The sequence below is a fragment of the Canis lupus genome, chromosome 6 (assembly GCF_011100685.1).
Source record: "Canis lupus familiaris isolate Mischka breed German Shepherd chromosome 6, alternate assembly UU_Cfam_GSD_1.0, whole genome shotgun sequence".
Lineage (NCBI taxonomy): Eukaryota > Metazoa > Chordata > Mammalia > Carnivora > Canidae > Canis > Canis lupus.
This window is the reverse complement of record NC_049227.1, coordinates 32,165,199-32,184,653: the sequence shown is the minus strand read 5'-3', so window position 1 is coordinate 32,184,653 and position 19,455 is coordinate 32,165,199. Positions and strand designations below refer to the sequence as shown.

The following is a 19,455-nucleotide window of genomic DNA, read 5'->3' as shown; positions in this document are numbered from 1 at the left end:
GAGCAAAAGCAGCCAGGTCACGTACTGTAGGATCCGGCTCATAGGAAACATCTAGAAACAGGCCAGTCTAGGGGGATGGTGAGCGCCTGAGAGGCTGCCTGGGGCTGGGGGCACAGGGGGGTTGTGTTTAATGGGGATGGGCTTCCTTTTGGGGGTGACCAAAAGGGACTGGAACCAGATAATAGTAACGGCTGCACACATGTCACTGAATTGTTACTTTAGATGGTGAAAATAGTCCCTTTCGCATCATGTATATTTAACCGCAATTTAAAAGCAAGAGAGGGATGCCTGCCTGGGTGGCCCAGTGGTTGAGCATCTGACTTGGGCTCAGGGTGTGATCCCAGGGTCCTGGGATCGATCCTGGGTCGAGCTCCCCGCAGGGAGCCTGCTTCTCCCTCTGCCTGTGTCTCTGCCTCTCTGTGTGTGTCTCATGAATAAGTAAATAAAATCTTTAAAAATAAATAAAAACAAGAGAAAAGAAATGGAGGAATGAGAGGCACAGCTTTCAAGAGTTCTGCAGGAAGAAGGCAGGGCAGGGGAGCAGGGGGTAGTGGGCACAAATTCAGGCGCGCGCACACGTCAGCTGCCCAGGTGCAAACCCCAGCACCACCCCTGGAGACCTGTGTGACCTCGAGCAGGTGACTTCACCTGTATGAGTCCCAGTTCAGAGTCAGGGCTGCCAGGGGCTTCCGGTCAATCATAGTTCACGAGGCATGTTCCCTCAAGTTGTGCAGCGTGAGAGCCACTAGCGGCACAACTGCATGCGCCGAGCTGCGGGGAAGATCCCAGAGAACCTGCGAGGCTCAGGATATGGCCCGGTGGGCGGCGGGGCTTCAGGAAGTGCCAGGCGTGACCAGAAATCACGCACTTGTACTGGGGTGCACTCCTTCCACCAGCAGAAGCCCCTTTGCTGCACGGACATCTCACCTGGGTCTCCCATTAAATCAGGATGTGGATTCGGAAGGCCTGGGGTGGGGCCTGCACTTCATTGAGCACTAGGTGATGCCGCTGCCCTTGGGGCCGCAGGAAGAGGGGAAAGCAATCGCCCTGTATTCCTTCCTTCCCCCGGCACCGCAAGCAGGGATGGCTTCAGACAGCAATTTCTCTCCCGCAGCCTGGAGGCCAGAACTCCCAAATCACAGTGTGCACAGGGCGGGCTCCTGGAGGGCTGCGGGGGAGCCTCCACCCCAGGCCTCTCTCCCACCCGACCTCCTGATGGCAGCTTAGGCCTCCTCGGCCTGTGGCTCCTCACCCCAACCTCCGCCCCCAACCTTCTCCACGGGTTTGTCTTCACAAGGCTCGCCTTTTACAAGGACACCAGCCACGCTGCAGTAGCAGCCCCCCTCCACCCGCCGGCTCCTTTTAACTACGTCCACAGAGACTCTACTTCCAGATAAGGTCACCTTTGGGGGGGGCTAGAACTCCCACCTGTTTTGGAGAGGAGACAAGTCAGCCCCTAACACCTACCTTGGGACAACTGAGCCCAAATAAGCCAGGTAGGAAGGAGCTAGAGAGGAGGACGTGAGAGGAGGACGTGAGAGGAGGATATGGAAGGAGGACGTGGAAGCCCAGGGAAGCGAACCGTCCCAGGGTCTGAGCAAAGCAGCATCAACGCAGGGGATGGCAGCTGGAATCAGGCCCCCCTCCCGTCTCCAGCTGGGCGCCCTCTCCGGGGAGGAAGGGTCCCCCTTCCTGGTTTGCACGAAGCCCTAAGGGCTAGCAGCTGCTCTGAGCCCCAGCTCAGCCCCGCAGGGAGCCACAGATCAACGGAAAGGGGACCCGTACTTGCTGACAACAGTGACCCCGGCCCCCAAAATATGTCCACTAAGAGATGGCAGTCCGGGCCCACCTGACGCACATCGTAGCCACAGAGCCTGGGGGCTGAGGCAGGACACGCACCCGGATTCCTGGCACGGGTGGAGAAACACGCGCGGTGAGGCCGCGGGCAGCAGGGAAGCCATCGGAGGCCGCCAGAGTCGGGTCAGGAGGCTCAGAGGCCGCCTGCCAGGGGCGCCCCGCGGCGACAGCGGGCCAATCCGAGTACCAAGGACCACGCACCCTCCCCCGCGAGTCACCTGAGTCAAGGGGCCCTCGGCGCCCACCCCCGAGGTGCGAGAGGACAGACTCCCCACCAGAACGCACCATGGTGAAGGGCACGCGTCTGACGCGCCTCGTGCCTTTTCTCTACAACGTACACGGGGCAATGACCTCCATGCCGATGAGGGGAAGTTTCTGGATCACTTCGGCTCACCAATGAAGACCGAATGACAGGACTGGAAAGCATCTGGACCATGACCCCGAAAGGACCCAGGGGTGGAGCCGCAGAGGACCACCAGGCACGAGGAACCCCTGGGGGAAGCATGCCCCGGCCCTCCGAACAGCCACACCCGAATCTCATCAAGCCTCCGGCTCCAACTACTAATTAGCAAGAAGTAGAGCAGCCGAAGGAAAACACTGAAGGGCGCGACTTAAATCCAGATCCCAGGAAGCTCTACAGAACGTCAGCGTGATGGCAAAGGGGAAGAAAAGACAGGGGGCAGCCGGGGAGCCCATGGGTTAAGGACCTAAGGAATCCAGCAGCCCATCGCAACCTGTGCACGTTACTGCACTGCAAGCTCCAACAAATAATACAAGTTACGAGACAATCAAACTCCAGGCCCCAGCTGGATATTTCACAGTATTGGGGGATTATTCATTATTTTCAAGTGAGTTGATGCTATTAAAGGTGATGCTAATCGAGGTGTTGGTTTTAAAACTGAGTTCTTGGGACGCCTGGGTGGCTCAGCGGTTGAGCACCTGCCTTTGGCCCAGGGCGTGATCCCGGAGTCCTGGGATCAAGTCCCGCATCGGGCTCCCTGCATGGAGCCTCCTTCTCCCTCTACCTGTGTCTTTGCCTCTCTCTCTATGTCTCTCATGAATAAATAAATAAAAATAAATAAAACTGAGTCCTTGGGGGTGCTGGGGCGCTCAGTTGGTTAAGTGTCTGACTCTTGATTTCTGCTCGAGTCACAATCTAAGTGTTGTGAGATTGAGTCCTGGGTCGGGCTCTGCACTGGGCATGGAACCTACTTGGGATTCTCTCTCTCTCCCCTGCCCACCTCACCCTCTCCCTCCTCCTCTCTAAAAAAAATAAAACTGAGTTCTTTTCAATATGACAGAGTACGTTTGAAGTGGCGTGAGGTCTGGCTTCAAAACGATCAGAGTATAAATGAAAGATTGGTCCTGAGTCGATCATTTCCGAAGCTGTGTGATGGGTACGCGGAGTTCATTATTCTATTCGATTTGGCATATGTTTTGAACTCTCTATGATAAATTTTTTTTTTAAATAGTCAGGGAAGCAGATGACTGCCTTGCGAATTTCAGTTCTGCTATTTACTGTGTGACCTTAGACAAATGACTTAACTTTCCTGGTCTGGTTTCCTCACCTGCAAAATGGGGATAATCACATCTACATCATAGCAGGGCCTGGAGCACAGTGGGCACTCTGTAGACACACATGCATTTGTTCCTTCTTTGGGCGAGGCTCTGAGATGCTCCCCAATGACCCCAACCTTCTGGTGTGTACACACTTGTGTAGTCACCTCCCACAGTGAACCAAGGCTGGTCTGCCTGCCTGATAGAACAGACTAGACGTGACCATACGTCACTGTTGAGACCAGGTTATAAGACACTTTGGCTTTCCGTCTCAGTCACTTGCTCTCTCGTGCTCTCCCTGAGGGAAGCCAGCTGTCGTGCTGGGAGCAGTGCTGTGGACAGGCCCACATGGCAAGGAGCTGGGGCCTCCAACCAACAGACATGTGAGGGCACCATCTTGGGAGTGGCTCCTTCTGCCCCAGTTGAGCTTTCAGATGACCTCAGCCCTGGCCGATCACTTGACTACGGCGTCATGAGACCCAGAACCACCCAGCGAAGTAGTAGAACTCCTGTGACATTTCAAAACACATTTGTGCTTTCTGGCAACAAAAGCTTATGCCAGATCCAGCCTGAGTAGTTTCCACATCCAGATTTGGAACTGGCTCCTCTCTAAGGAGCCCTGGGTTCTTTGGTGAGAGAATCGAAGACCAAAATCTGGGGCCTGGGGTGGAGCTAAGAGGTGGTGGAGGACAAAGAAAAAAATGCCACTTCTAGGCCATCTTTAGTAGTGACAGAGCTTGAAAAAAAAAGTCTTTTTATGAGACAGCACTTTTTTTTTTCTGCAGTATTTCTGCCAAAAATCATCACTTGGCTTTAACCATGGATAATATCAGACAGACCTAAGTTTAGGTACATTTCTCCAAAAAGCTGGCCTTAGTTCTTCAAAACAACCTATGTCATGAAAGATTAAGAAAGGGTAGAAATATCCCAGAATAACTAAATGCAGTGGGCAATCCGGGTTGGCATGCATTCACACCTCCATACACACCTATCCAGTCACACACACACAGCAAAGTGCCAACAACTGGTGAACCAAGGTAAAGCTAAGTCCTTTGTACTATCCTTGCTGCTTTCCGGTAAGTTTGAATTTATTTCAAAATAAGAGGTTTAAGTCATTTTAAAGATGTTGATTCAAAATATTATTTTCTAACAACATACTTCGTTGCTGTGATTTTCTTCCTCAGGCATTCCATCAACCATTGCATTGAAAGCCGTAGGCTTTGTCACTGCTGCACATGTGATTTTATTATTTGCAGGTCGGTGTTCACTTTGGCAGGACATATACTAAAATTAGAATGATATTGTTTGCAGATCATTTCAGTACCCCAAACAATTAATGCTAAAATTAAAATGGTAGTTTAAATTGTCCAAGGGCATAGAATTATATTTGCAACCCACATATAGTTTACATTGATTTTCAAAATTGTTTAAGAAATAAGTACATTGAGGGACACCTGGCTGGCTCAGTGGGTGGCTTTTGTGATTCTTGATCTCAAGATTGTGGGTTCAATCCCCACACTGGGTATAATAGAAATTACTTAAAATTTAAAAAACATATATTTAAAAATAAAAGAGGTGAGTTTAATAAATAAATAGAGCTGAAAGCAATGCCACCACATTTGTTAAGCACCTACTATTTACCAAGCTCATCTGGGTGAAGTGCAGTGAGCAAATGGACCAAGTCTCCCCCTCCCCCCGACAAACATCACCAGTGTCTCAGGAGAGGCAAAGAAGCAAATGGGCAATTTCAACTCAGTGTGAAAAGTATCATTAATGGGATAAGCAGAGTCATAATCAAAATAGTCAACAACTTTACCCCAAAGGTACAGATGCAGTGAAATGCCAAGACACCTGCACCCCAATGTTCACAGCAGCAATGTCCTCAATAGCCAAACTGTGGAAAGAGCCACAATGTCCTTCGACAGATGATGGATAGAGGAGATGCGGCCTATATATATGATGGAACATTACTCCACCACCAGAAAGGACGAATATCTACCATTTACATCAACATGGATGGACCTGGTGGGTATTACACTGGAGGGTATTACACTGAGTGAAGTAAGTCAATCAGAGAAGGACAATTATCATATGGTTTCACTCATACACGGAATATAAGAAATAGTGAAAGGGATTATAGGGGAAAGGAGGGAAGATTAGGGAGGAAGACAAACCATGAGAGACTCCTAACTCTGGGAAACAAAGGGTAGTGGAAGGGAAGGTGGGTGGGGGTTTGGGGTAACTGGGTGATGGGCACTGAGGAGGGTGCTTAATGGGATGAGCATTGGAGTTATATGTTGGCAAACTGAACTTACTTATTTACTTTGTAAAAGATTTTATTTATTTATTCATGAGAGACACAGAGAGAGAAAGGCAGAGACACAGGCAGAGGGAGAAGCAGGCTCCATGCAGGGAGCCTGAGAGGAGGAGCACCTGGGATGCTTCTTCGCAGTGATGAGAACATGTTCTGGAATGAACCACCCAGGCATCCCTAAAAACCACCTTAAAGGGGTGACATTTGTGATATGGGAGTTATATCTCCGTTAAAACATAAAGAATTTTTAAAACTATTTAAAGATCTAAAGGACAAATTTGTCAGCAGAGAGCTCAGTGTAAACCAAGGCCAGTGGAGGGTGTGGGGGGTGAGCAGGAATGGGGGGGTGCTCAGGGTAAGTGGTGTCAGATGTCCACACACAGCGTGAGCCCTGACCCCTCAACCCCCTGATGGCCTCAGGAAGTTTGGGGAGAAAACCCCACGATCACAGAGGAATTCCAACTCAAGGGCTCTCACTCCCCAGGAAAGTGGAGGAAATTCTGCTGTAGGATCAGTGTTCACTCCCCCCTGTCCTCAAGGGGTGGGAACAGGGAGTGTGTGTGTGTGTGTGTGTGTGTGTGTGTGTGTGCGCGCGCGCGCACAAATGCAGGCGCTCAGGGCCGAGCTGGGCAGGGAAGTAAGTCCACCAGAGCTGGGTGAGGGCCGGGCTCACCCAGACGGAGCAGATCCCAAACTCAGCCCACCCTGCAGCTCTCACAGCTTTCCCGATAAAGCCAGCAATCAGTTACTTGTTTTAAATTATCTCATTGCATCATATTACTAAGTGAAAGAAGCCAGTCTCAAAAGGCTGCATACGATGATTCCAGCTACCCAACGCTCTGGAAAAAGCAAAACTATAAAGACAGGAAAGAAGATCCGTGGCTGCCAGGGGTTGGGGGGAGGGAGGGATGAACAGAGCGCAGGGAATTTTTAGGGCAGTGAAGCCAGTGTGTAGGATATGCTAAGGGGAATGTGCAACATGAGACCAAACCCTAATGTAAAGTGTGCACTTTGGGTGATGATGCAGGTTCGTCAACTGCAGGAAATGTTTTATCTGGGGGGGCGGGATGGTGATTTGGGGGAAGCCGTGCATGTGTGGGGGCAGAAGGCTGTGGGGACATTTGTGTACCTTCTCCTCAGTTTTGCTGTGAACCTAAAACTGCTTTTAAAAATAACATCTTTAGGGGCACCTGGGGGCTCAGCAGTTGAGCATCTGCTTTCGGCTCAGGTCATGATCCTGGGGTCCTGGGATTGAATCCCTCATGGGGCTCCCCACAGGGAGCCTGCTTCTCTCTCTGCCTGTGTCTCTGCCTCTCTCTCTCTCTCCCTCTCTCTCTCTCTGTCTCTCATGAATAAATAAATAAATAAAATCTTTAAAAATAAATAAATAAAAATAAAAATGATGTCTTTTTTTAAAATCGGGAGTTCAATTTGCCAACATATAGCATAACATTCAGTGCTCATCCGGAAAAATGACATATTTTAAAAATAAAAAAAAATACCACGACAACAATGTATGGGGGTGAAATTCACATCACATAAAATTAACCGTTTTAAAGTGAACATTTCAGTGGCATTTAGAAATTCACACTGTTGTTCCAAAACCGTCCCATCATTCCAAAGTAAAACCCCAAACCCCATCAGGCACTCTCCTCGTTCTGTCCTCCCTGCAGCCCCGGGAGACAACCCACTTGCCTCTTGTCTTTGGTTCACCTACGCTAAGCAAGTCAGGTTTCTCATGTGACCTGTTCCAATTTTTTAAAATTAAAATTCAAACTCATTTAAAATACTTCCCCAGCCTAAGAGAGTGTGAGGCTCGGAATCTGTATCCCTGACTATCCCTTTGTAATTCCTTTTCTAGAGTATTTTAAAATCCAGGGGAGAGAGACATCTCTAGTGAAATGCAGGGAAAATGTGAGGATCCACGGCCTTGACCTGTGGCTGTGTCTGAGTCATCCTGAAAGCGCCTTGCTCCTGTGACGAGTGAGGAGTGACTACGTAGCCCTGGGACACCCAGAGCCGGGCCCCTGTGTGAGGATTCCTCCCAGGGCTGGAGAAGGGCCTGCCCCGGGCTCTGTCTCCTTGAATTCCAGCTCAAGTTCATTGCGTCGGTCTTACTAAGGAAATGTCATGAGCATCACTCGCCAGAATTTATGGCTAAGCTCTGTACCAACACAATACCCCCCCACCCCGTGCCAAAGAAGCTGATCACACGCGCGCACGCACACTCTCACACTCACACGAACCAGTGCGAGCATTCCTCCTTCACTCACAAATGGACAATCCAGAAAAATCTGCCACGTTGCTCAGGGCACAGCAGTCACGCTGCTGGAGACTTTCACACCCATCTCAACATGTTGTCAGCATCCTCGGGGATGGAGCCCGAGAACCCCAAGTCTTGGCCCTTCCTTGAGTTCCCCCGGGGATGCTGATGAAGTCAGGACCCCAAGACCTGCATCGAGGCCCCACTGCTCCCAATCATCTCCCTCCGACCTGGGAGTCTTGGGCCTGCAGCTTTGCACCAAGTCCCCTGACGTGTCCCTGGTGTTCAGCTGGTCCAGGCCACCGGCATCTTCCACCTACACCCTGGCTCCACCAGCCCTAAAATACACACCCTGCCCCAGGGCCTCTGCGCTTGCTGTTTCCCCGCCAAGGCTCTCCTCCTTGTGCCTTTTCCCATGCCTGGCTCCTCCTCCACATTTGGGTCCCTTGGTTCAAATGTACCTCTTCCAAGAGGACACTTCTGAGCCCCCCTAATCTGAAGGAGCCCCTCATTTGCCCACACACCCCTCCCTAGGGCTTACCCCTCTCTGAAGTTACTTTGTTTATGGATATTTGCTTAGATGGTCACTGTCTTCTCCTTAATTAAAATGTCAGCTCCGTGAGGCTCAGGACCAGGCCTGGCTGGTTTTCTCTGTGTCCCCCAGAATGGTGTTCAGCACACAAACGTTCTTGAAAATTTTTGTTGATTTTTTTAATTTTTATTAGATTTTATTTATTTATTCCTGAGAGACATACAGAGAGAGACAGAGACACAGGCAGAGGGAGAAGCAGGCTCCATGCAAAGAGCCTGATGTGGGACTCGATCCTGGGACCCCAGGATCACGCCCTGAGCTGAAGGCAGACACTCAAGCGCTGAGCAACCCAGGCATCCCCTTTTTTTTAAAATTAGTTCCTGATTTAGTGAATACATGAAATGAATGCAAGAATAAGCCAGTGGTTCTCAAAGAGGAAGGGATTTTGTATCCCCCACACACACACCTCCCCCCCCCCCCCCGCGGCGATATCTGGAGACATCTGTGGTTGTCCCAGCTGAGGGACTGCTACTATCTAGTGGGTATGGCCAGGAGTGCTGCTCAAGACCCAACAGTGCACAGCATCGCCCCCGCACAAGGAATGTCTGGCCCCAAATGTCAATGGTGTCAACCCCTGAATGAATGAGTTAGTGAATTAGACACTCCCGGTCCACGAGGTCAGCCTGCCGTCCAATATCAAACATCAGGGAACCTGAGTGACGTCCCCAAATGCCTTCCCTGACTGTGTGGGTCCCACTTCAGCAGAAATCTCCTCTCGGTGATTTTATCGTTGGCAGGGCTTATGCAATTTCAAGTTAACGAGAAATATAAATAAGGGGAAGTAAAGCTGCTGTAGATGTAAGGAGTTAATTTCAAAATATGTAATTCCGTGCCCTAATCAAAGAGAACTGAAATTCGCCTAGTTCCCTGATTCTGCGGGTTATTTTCCTTGGTAATCATGGACCTTCCTCAAAACTAAATAATCAGCTCTTGGTGGGACCTGCTTATGTGTTATTATTTCTACATTTTTAAAATACAGCTTTCAGAGTGCGGGGTGAGGGGCAGCACGACCTCCCCAGGGACACCAGGGACAGGGGTCTCACTTATTGAGACTTCCTGGAAATACAGCAAAGAAAAACCAAAATTCCTCTCCTCAGAATGTTAGAGCATGGGGTGCGTGCATGCGTGTGTAGCAACAGAGCTGCACCTGCCTTGCATGTGGCCACCAAGGCTCTGTCTGTGGTCACCTGCTAAGTGCGCCTTCCTTACCTCCCACCTCGCCAGCTTCCCTTGCGACAGTGTCAAACACAGAGGTGTCCCGAATGCTCTGGGTCCCCTCAAATGCACATTTAATTTACCCAAACCCAAATCCAAACCCCAGAGAGAGAGAGAATAATCTCATCAAAGTTCTCAATAGGAGCGATTCTGCCCCTATGGGACTTTTGACCACATCCGGAGACATTTCTGGTTATCACCCCGAGATGGGGATGCATTGCTAATGCTGCCAAAAATCCTACAATGCACGGGATAGCCCCCATAACGAAGAATTATCCAGTCTAAAATATCAATAAGTGACGAAGTTAAGAAAATCTGCTCTAAGGGGCGCCTGGGTAGCCCAGTCGGTTAAACATCCGACTCTTGATCTTAGCTCAGCTCTTGCTCTCAGGGGTGTGGGTTCAAGCCCTGAGTTGGGGTCCACACTGGGCATGGAGACTACTTTTAAAAAAAAGAAAAGAGAGACCCTTGGTGGCTCAGGGGTTGAGCGTCTGCCTTTGGCTCAGGGCATGATCCCAGGGTCTGGAGATTGGGTCCCGTATTGGGCTCCCCACAGGGGAGCTTGCTTCTCCCTATGTCTCTGCCTCTCTCTCTGTGTCTCTCAGGAATAAATAAAATATTTTTTTTAAAAAAAAGAATGAAAGAAAAGAAGAGCCACTCTAAAAATTGGGAACAATTCTGCACTCTCACGGACACAGGGAAAATGTAAAGTATTCCCCAGAGTAAGCGTAAGATGAAAGCCCTGAACATGCTGCTCCCACGGCTCATCTCTGAGTATCCCTCCCTACGTGAGCATCTGGCCTCCTAAGCAGAGTGTAACACAAGACTCAGACTCTAAGGGTTCAAATCCCCATCCTGCAGCCTCGTAGTGGTGTGGCCTTGAGCCAGTCACTCAACTCTATCAGTTTATTGAATCTTCAAACAACTAAAAAAACCCACAGTATCCACTTCACAGGTTTGCAACACAGATTAAACACATCATTCTAACTCTGACGCTCAAAACAGCATAGTACGTGCTGGTTAAGTCTTTGTTACTGCTCGTACTACTTTCCATTCACTATAACTTCCCCTCAAACAAGCCAACGATTTCATCTATGGCTCATTTTTGAGGAACAGCTTTTGCATCCAGCATGGGAAGAGAGAGACTTCTTGAGAGACAGAACATTACTCTGCGTGATGAGCCCATCAGGGATTTGCAGGGGGTGGATGAGGACCAGCCATGGAACACGGACCCACCAACCCACCAGCCTTGATAATTAAGACCAAAATCAGATCTAAGAACTCTGCCCACGGTAGGAGGAAACCATCCTACTCTGAGTGGGAGGCCACTGGATCCCATGGCCTTTGGGTCTAAATGAATTTTGTAAAGACAGTACCTTGGAAGTATAAACAAAACTTACAAGAGGAGAGTCTCCAGCTCCCTTGTGACCTCCTGTTCCAATTGAGAACCTGCCTCCACCCCGGCCCTGCCCACAGTAGCAAGACACAGAAGTCACCAGAAGGCAGATAGGAGGTACCGTTCATGGAGCCCACACAAGGTGTCAGGGGTCCCGCCCAGCCAGTTATATGCATTTGTCACCTCATCTAGTCCTCTTTATGCAACCTTATGAGGGAGCCAACATCATCCCCATGTTACAGCTGAGACAATAGGAGATCCAGAAGGTGCTTTGATCTGTTCAAGGTCACTGGGAGTACGTGACTAACATCAGGCCTGCGTGGGAATGATCTGGGTCTCCCAGGGCAATGTTGCACCTGCCGGCTCCTAGCATGGAACTGCCCCTGGGCTGCAGAGGAACTGGACCTCAGTGAACATAGAAAAGAGAATCATAGAAAAGGCTGGTGAGAAAGGGAAGCCAAAGCTTCTAGATGACTCACAGCACTTTGGCTGATGCACCCGGCACCCCAATATGGCCCATGCAGGTGGCAGGCACAAGAAACTGTGGATCTCCCGACAGGACAAAGACGCGGTGTCACTGGCCTGCATCTCCTTCCATAGGATCCCGAATCCATGTAGTTTTGTCAGAAAGCCTGCCTGTGAGGGGCCCCTGCGCGACTCAGTCAGTGAAGCATCTACCTTCATCTCAGGTCATGATCTCAGGGTCCTGGGATCGAGCCCCATGACAGGCTCTCTGCTCAGTGGGAGCCCGCTTCTCCCCCTCCCTCTCCCTCTGTCTATCTCCCTCTATCTCTCTTTCAAATAAATAAATACTTTTTTTTAAAAGCCTCTTTGTGTCTTGTGAGGCTGTCTGCTAAATTGAACCCTTAACCACAGTTAGTTGGCTGGAGAATGGTAGAACCAGGACCCAAACCTGGGTCTCTCTGATCTCGAGTCCAAGCTCCTTCTACTCCGTGAGGTACCTGGGAGCCCAGAGTACTCACTAAAAGTTGGTCTGCAGCACAGCATGCCTAAAACATAGAGTTTATTATATGGTTCAGCCACTTCCCTCCTAGGTTAATGGCAGAGAGAACTGGAAACACAAGCTCACAGGAAAATTTGTACACGGATGTTCATGGCAACACTTTTCTTTTTAAAGATTTTATTTATTTATTCCTGAGAGACACACAGAGAGAGGCAGAGACACAGACAGAGGGAGAAGCAGGCTCCCTGCAGGGAGCCCGATGCAGGGCTCGATCCCAGGACCCCGGGATCATGCCCTGGGCCGAAGGCAGACGCTCAGCCACTGCACCATGCAGGTGCCCAGCGCTTCTCATAAGAACCAACAAGTAGAAATAATGCAAATATCCATCAATTACAAATGGATAAACTAGATGTGCTCTAGCCATACGATGAAACACTATTCAGCCTTAAAAAGGAATGAAGAAATGTCAAAACATGGACAAACCTAGAAGCATGATGCTCAGTGAGAGAAGCCAAAGGGCCACACACTGTATGATTCCAACTCTATAGAATTTCCAGAACAGGCACATTGGTAGGGACACTGATTGGTGGTTGCCAGCAGGCCGGGGTGGCGATGTGGGAAGAACAACTGCTGAATAGGCACAGCGCTTCCATCTGGGGTGATGAAAACTTCTGGAACTAGACAGTGGTCATGGTTGCACAATCCTGATAATATACTAAAACCCACACTGAGCTGCATTCTTGGAAATGGTGGTTTACAATATTAAGTTATATTTCCAATTTAAAACACGCCCAATGCAATATGGCACCAAAAGCAACAATAAGTAAAGTATAAATAGACAAGTAGAACTACTTCAAACTAAACCACTTTTGTGCAACAGAGGACACAATTGATAAAGAAAGGCAACCTATGGAAAAGGAGAGACTATCTGCAAATTGTGTTTCTCATAAGGGGTTAATACGCAGACTACATAAAGAAGTCCTACAGCTTGATGGTAAAAAATCCAGTAACCCGGTTTAGAAATGGGCAAAGGACTTGAATGGACATTTCTCAAAAGATGTACAAATGGCCAATAAGCACACAAGATGATGCTCACCACCAACAATCAGTGGGGAAACGTCAATCGCCACCACAATGAGATATTGCCTCACGTCCATCAGGATGGCTCCTGTGAAAAATCTAGGGAATAACAAGTGCCAGTGGAGATGTGGAGTAATTAGAGCCCTGCACATCACTGGCAGGGCACTAGAGCACTGCACATCACTTGTAAAATGGTACAAGGGTTATGGAAAATAGCATGAAAATGCCTCAAAAAATTAGAATTACTATGGGACCCAGCGATTCCACTTCTGGGTATATACTGAAAGCAGGGTCTTGAAGATAGATCTGCACATCCGTGTTCTTTGCGGTACTATTCACAAGAGCTAAAACATGGAAGCAAGTCAGCATCCACCGATAGATGAACGGAAGGACATGATGAGTTGGTACGTCCGTACGATGGACCACTACTCACCCTTTAAAAAGGACGTTAGGGGAACTGAAATAAGCCAGACACCAAATCTATATGACTCCACTTACATGAGGTAAGTGAATGTGAAAGTTGTCACATTCATAGGGACAAAAAGAACGATGGTTGCCAGGGGCTGGGGAGGAGGAAATGGGGAGTTGTTTAATGGGTACGAGAATTTCAGATTTGCAAACTGAGAAAGTTCTAGAGATCTGTTTCATCACAACATAAATAGCACTCAGTGCTACTGAACTGTATACTTAAGAGTGGTTATATTGGTAACTTTCAGATTGTGGGTTTTTCCCACAATAAAATTGAAAAAAAAAAAAAAGAAACAGGAAAAGGTAGCCAGTGGGGAACACACGTGCGTGCGCGTGCACACACACAGCATAGCTAACAGCTCCTCCACCTGCCCAGGTGTGCTGCAGGGTCCCATCCTCCCCTGATCCTGCCAGGTGCCCTTCCCTAAGAGCCACTACTACAATACTGCGCCTTGCTGACCTAGAACTGGGGACAGGAAGGGGAGGACCAGCTCTGGTCTTTAACCTAGGGCTTGGCCCAGCACCTGGTACCCAGCAGATGCTGGATAAATATTTGCTGAACAAACTTCATAAAAAACATGTGGTAGGGGATCCCTGGGGGGCTCACTGGTTTGGCGCCTGCCTTCGGCCCAGGGCGTGATCCTGGAGTCCCAGGATCGAATCCCACATCAGGTTCCCTGCATAGAGCCTGCTTCTCCCTCTGCCTATGTCTCTGCCTCTCGCTCTCTGTGTTTCTCATGAATAAATAAATAAAATCTTAAAACAACAACAACAACATGCAGTAAGGTCAGGCTGGTACAATTATCCCCATTTTACACACAGGCTAATGGAGGCTCAGCAAGGCAAGGTGACCTTTCTAAAACCACAAAACCAGCAAGTGGTAACAGAAGAGATGACCCCGATATCCTGGACTCCTGTTAGATGGCCCTTCACAGTCAGTCAGGCCCCTATTTCAGGAAATTCCAACAGGAATTTCAAAATAATAATTCTTGCCTTATATTAGTGACTCTTAACTTTTTTTGGATCATGGACCCGTTTGGCAATCTAATAGAGGTCTGAGTCCTTTTCCTAAAGCAACACGCATGTGAGACTTAGATGATAGTTTTTAGGGGGATCCTGGACTCCCCTGAAGCGCATTCATTGACCTGATTAAGAACTCCCTTTCCACCCTGCTATCTGGGGGGCTCATTTATCCTCAGGATTTTAGAGTCATCTCTATATTCTTGAGCATCAGAGTCAAGGAAAGATATTATTTTATTTTTTTAAAATTTTAAGATTTTATTTATTTATTCATGAGAGACACAGAGACACAGGCAGAGGGAGAAGCAGGCTCCCTGCAGGGAGCCCGATGTGGGAGTGGGACTCGATCCCGGAACCCTAGGATCATGCCCTGAGCTGAAGGCAGATGCTCAACCACTGAGCCACCCAGGCATCCCAGGATGTTATTTTAAATTCATACTCCCAGGCCCATCTCTTGTGGATCTGGTAAAGTAGGCACAGGGCTGTGCCCAGAAATCTACAGAAGGTGCATCGGAGGATTCCGGGATTGGTGGCTCTGAGGCACACAGGGGGCTGGAAGCTGCTGCCTCTCAGGCTTCAGAATGCTGCCCCGAAGATCCCCTGAGCTCCCAGCCTCTGTCTTCAGCTGCCTACCAAACCTGGCTCTTAGCCATTCCAGCACAACCCAATAAGGACTTCCTGAGCCCAACATCTGTGACCCCAGAAGTGCTCCTTTACTGGGATCACTAGGCCAGAAACCTGGGTGTCACCATTGACTTGTCCCTGTCCCTGTCCCCACCCCACATCTCGACCATCACCAAGGCCAGCTGATTCTATTCTCTATGTGCCTCTGGACACCCCCACTTCCCTCTATCACCCCTGCCAGCACCGTTGTCCATGCTTCCAGCTTCTGCCCCCTGCTTCCATCTGGGTGTACCATCCATTCTCCGTCCTGTGCTCTACCGTGGTGACCAAACTCTAGAGCTGCACTATCCAATATGCTAGCCACACATGGCTACTTAAATTTAAATTAAATATCCAAAGTTCTGCCCAAAGTTCACACTCATTACATATCAATGGCTCAAGAGCCGCATGTGGCCAGTGATTACCATACTGGATGGTGTAGATAGAGCACATTCCCATCTTCACAGAAAGTTCTAGTGGACAGTGGAGCTCTACAACTTCACTTATGAGCCCTTCAGGGTCTGGCCCCAGCCTCTGCTCAGACCACTCCCCAGCATCCCTGGTCTTGAGCCACAGTGAACCACTCTCAACAACCTAAACTCATGCTCTCACCTCTAAACCATTGCATGTCATACCCTTCCTGTCTTTCTTGCTTGGCTAACTCCTACCCACGCTTCAGGTCTCCACTGTCACTTCTCCCCGAACCAGGATAAGTGCCCAAGCTTTTGCCAATCACAGCATTTAAAACACGGAGTCATAACAGCCATGGGCATGCCTACACCCATTACAGCCATACCAACAATTTTCAACGAGGGGCAAGTTTGCCCGCCCCTCCTGGGGGTCACCTGCAGTGCCTGGATTCATTATTAGCGAGGTGCTACTGGCACCCAGGGTAGAGGCCAGGAACACTGCTAACATCCTACAGTGCACAGGACAAACCCCCACGGCAAAGAATCATCCGGCCCAGAATGTCGGCAGCGTTGAGGCTGACCATGCTTGCTCTACGCTGGACAGCTCCGTAACGGACCGGTGTGTGTCCCGTATGCCCAGCCCCAGCCTGAAACTCTAAGAGTTTCCCCAGGATTCCAGTTCTCTTACATGGTCTTAGAATGACAGTCATTGATCATTACAGCAGGCTGAATAATGTCCTCCCACCCTGCCACCCAAATATCCAGGTCCTAACCCTGGAACCTGTGAGCGTCACTATACATGGCAAAAGAGACTCTGCACGGGTGATTCAGTAAAGGATCTTGAGACAGGAAGATTCTCCAGGATTATCCTGATGGGTCCTAAATGCCCTCACAAGCCCCCCTAGCAGAGGAAGACAGAGGGACACCTGACAGAGAAAAGGCAGCGTGAAGATGGGGCAGAGAGATTGTAAAATGTCACAACGCGGGCCGTGAAGATGGGGAAGGGGCCCCAGCCGGCATCCACTGGAAGGGACAGATGGTCCCCCCGAGTCTCCAGCAGGGTGTGGCCAGGCTGATGCTTTTTTTGGCCCAGGGAGGCTGATTTTGGACTTCTGGCCTCCAGAACTGTGTGTTCTGGATAGACAGGTGTTTCTGTGATTTGCCCTGCACAGCTGGGACCTGCGGGTAGGCAGGCAGGCTAAGGAATGTTGTTCGTGAGGCTCGTGCTGCATGGATGACCTCGGGAGCCCAGTTGTTTGGGATGCCAAGGGCTACCAATCTTGTCTCACACCCCCTTCTGCTCCTGGACCCTCCCGCAATGGAATCCGGAATCGGGGAGGGGAGGTGGGCACACGAAGCCCGGGCTCCTTGAAAATGTAAAAGCCTGATAACATGGAAATGCAGCTCGCTCCAAACTGCATGTAGGAGAACAAATGTCTAACTTCAGACCCCATCATTTGCCCTATAAATTCGGCCCTTATGGGGAGGGTCAGCTGAAGTGTCAGCTGAGAGGAGGATGCTCTGCCCAGACCTCCAGCCCGGCTTCTCCAAGGGGCTTCCCAGCTGGTGAGGCCGAGGTTGTAAACATCTGACCTGATGTAACTCCGCCGTAGTCTCGGGTCTCGCCCACTGTTACCTGCACGGATTCCCCGCCTCTCCTGGCTCTGTTAGGTTTCAATACGTTAATTAACGTTAATAATAATGTCATTAATGTCATTAACGTTAATAATAACGTTGTCATTCCTTTTCGAAACTGACACAACGGCTGCTGTGAATCTTTTGCTCACAACGCTGCGAGAGGATACACATCTGCTGTTTCTAGGCCAACACGTTTCTAGTCATTTGTTACAGTGGCCCGAGGACACTCCTACAGTCCTGTTCCAACCTGGGGTTTATTGGATTTGGATCAGAGCATCGGAAAGGAATGGCGTTTAGGGGAGGCCCCCCCACCCTGCTGGCTCTGAGGGCGGGAAGGAGAGATGGTAAGGGTGCCCAAGGCAGGTGTTTCTAGATGGAGGTGCCCGGGTCGTCAGCCCTGGTGTCTGTGGGTCATTCCTCACACCTAGTCCTGCTGCCTCCAGGGGTGCGGGATGTCTCTGGTAGCAAGGGACTTAGCTCAGGACGTTACATCTGTCTGGTGCTGAAGCGAGGATTAGAATAAGAATGGAAGTTCTTGTCCAGCTCCCCAGCCTCCCTGCCAACCCCTCTCCCTTCCTCCACTACCATCCAGACACAGGGGCCTTTCTCTGACCTTCCAACACAGCCCTGGGGCCTCTGCACCTGTTATTCTTCTGCTTAGAACATTCTTCTTCCAGAGTCTCCCATGGCTGGCTGCTTCTCCTCATTCAGGTCTCAGTGCAAATGCAGCCTCCTCCCAGAAGCCCTCCTCGCTTGCACTCGGGGCCAGGGCCCTTCACATCACCTTCTGTCACCACCCGCTTATTTCCTTCCCAAATCATCTCCCGCTGTAACGATCCCATGACCATCTTTGTCTGCTCACGGTTAGTCCCCTGCAGGCTGGACTGCAGGTGCCAGGAGGGCAAGGACCATGTCTGATCTGTCCAGGGTGTGTCCCTAGCCCCACGCCTGGCACACACCAGGCGCTCAACACATTGGGAAGGAATGAATGAGTGGGTGAGTGAATGTGAGCGAGCGAATTTGCAGCCCTGGAGGATGCTTGCCACATGCCAGGTCCTACGTACCTGATCTTGGCTTTCCGAAAGGCCAGCTCGTCTTCATTGCCAAAGTCCAGGGACACGTCCTCAGTATCGTCCACCAGCGCCTGGGGGACACCAAAGGCAGGTGGCGGGCGCTGCGCATCCCCACCCCCACCAGCTCTGCCGGCCGGGCCCCTCCCCCACGGCTGCAATCCGAGGCCTCCTGCGCATTTGGGGTGCGGCCCAGCCCAGGCCGGGGCTCGTGCATCCCTCCTCCTCCCTTCCCCTCCCCTCCCCCGGGCGCCCCAGCAGCCTCCTCCCGTCCTCTCCTCCATCCTCCAGCCCCCAGCATCCCCGCGGCCCTACCTGCTTCATCCTCCCCGGAGCGCACCTGGAGCCCCCAGCCGAGGGGCCGGTCCCCCGAGGGTGCGGGGCGCGGGGTCCGAGGCGACGCCCCGCGGAGCAGGTCCCGGGTGGGGGCGGGGCGCGCGGGGCCCAGAGCGCAGTCGCGGGCTGGGGAGCTGGGCTGGGGCGGGCGGGGGCGGGGCTTGGCTCGCTGGGGACCCCCGGAGGGAGGAGGGAGACAGCGGATGCCCAGAGTGGAGGGATGCGGGGCGAAGACCGAGCGCGCCCAGGAGGGGACGATTAGGTAGGTGCACTCGGGGATGGGGACGGTGGCCCTGGGGGAACAGAGGGGGTGGGCCCGTGAATGAGCTGGATGTCCCATAATTGGATGGGTGAGCGAACCAGGGAATGAATGTCGGTGTTGGGCAGCCTCATTTAGGGTTTGCAGAAGGCCAGTGTTTCCCCAAAGTCTCTGAGTGGGAGGAAATCACCCCTCTCTGGGCCCTGATTAAAAGCAGATTCCCAGGCCCAGCCCTGGAGATTGGGAAGGCCTGGGTGCAGGCTGAGGCACCTGCTTTTAACCGGTGAGTCGGAAAAAAAAAAACAAATTAAATTAAATTAAAAAAACAAACAGGTGAGTCCGCTGACCACAGC

At 50.7% G+C, this 19,455-nt stretch overlaps 1 protein-coding gene across 1 annotated transcript in view; it reads right to left on the bottom strand.

The window, feature by feature from the left end:
• The window catches only part of TVP23A (trans-golgi network vesicle protein 23 homolog A), a 31,752-nt gene extending 12,784 nt beyond the window's left edge, over positions 1–18,968 (bottom strand). The window contains exons 1-2 of the mRNA XM_038540395.1: positions 18,823–18,968; positions 18,502–18,581 (exon numbers count right to left, since the gene is read on the bottom strand). Coding sequence (XP_038396323.1) covers positions 18,502–18,581; positions 18,823–18,831 — 89 coding nt within the window. The 5' untranslated portion in view covers positions 18,832–18,968. The remainder of the gene's footprint in view (positions 1–18,501; positions 18,582–18,822) is intronic.
• Between the last annotated feature and the right edge of the window lie 487 nt (positions 18,969–19,455).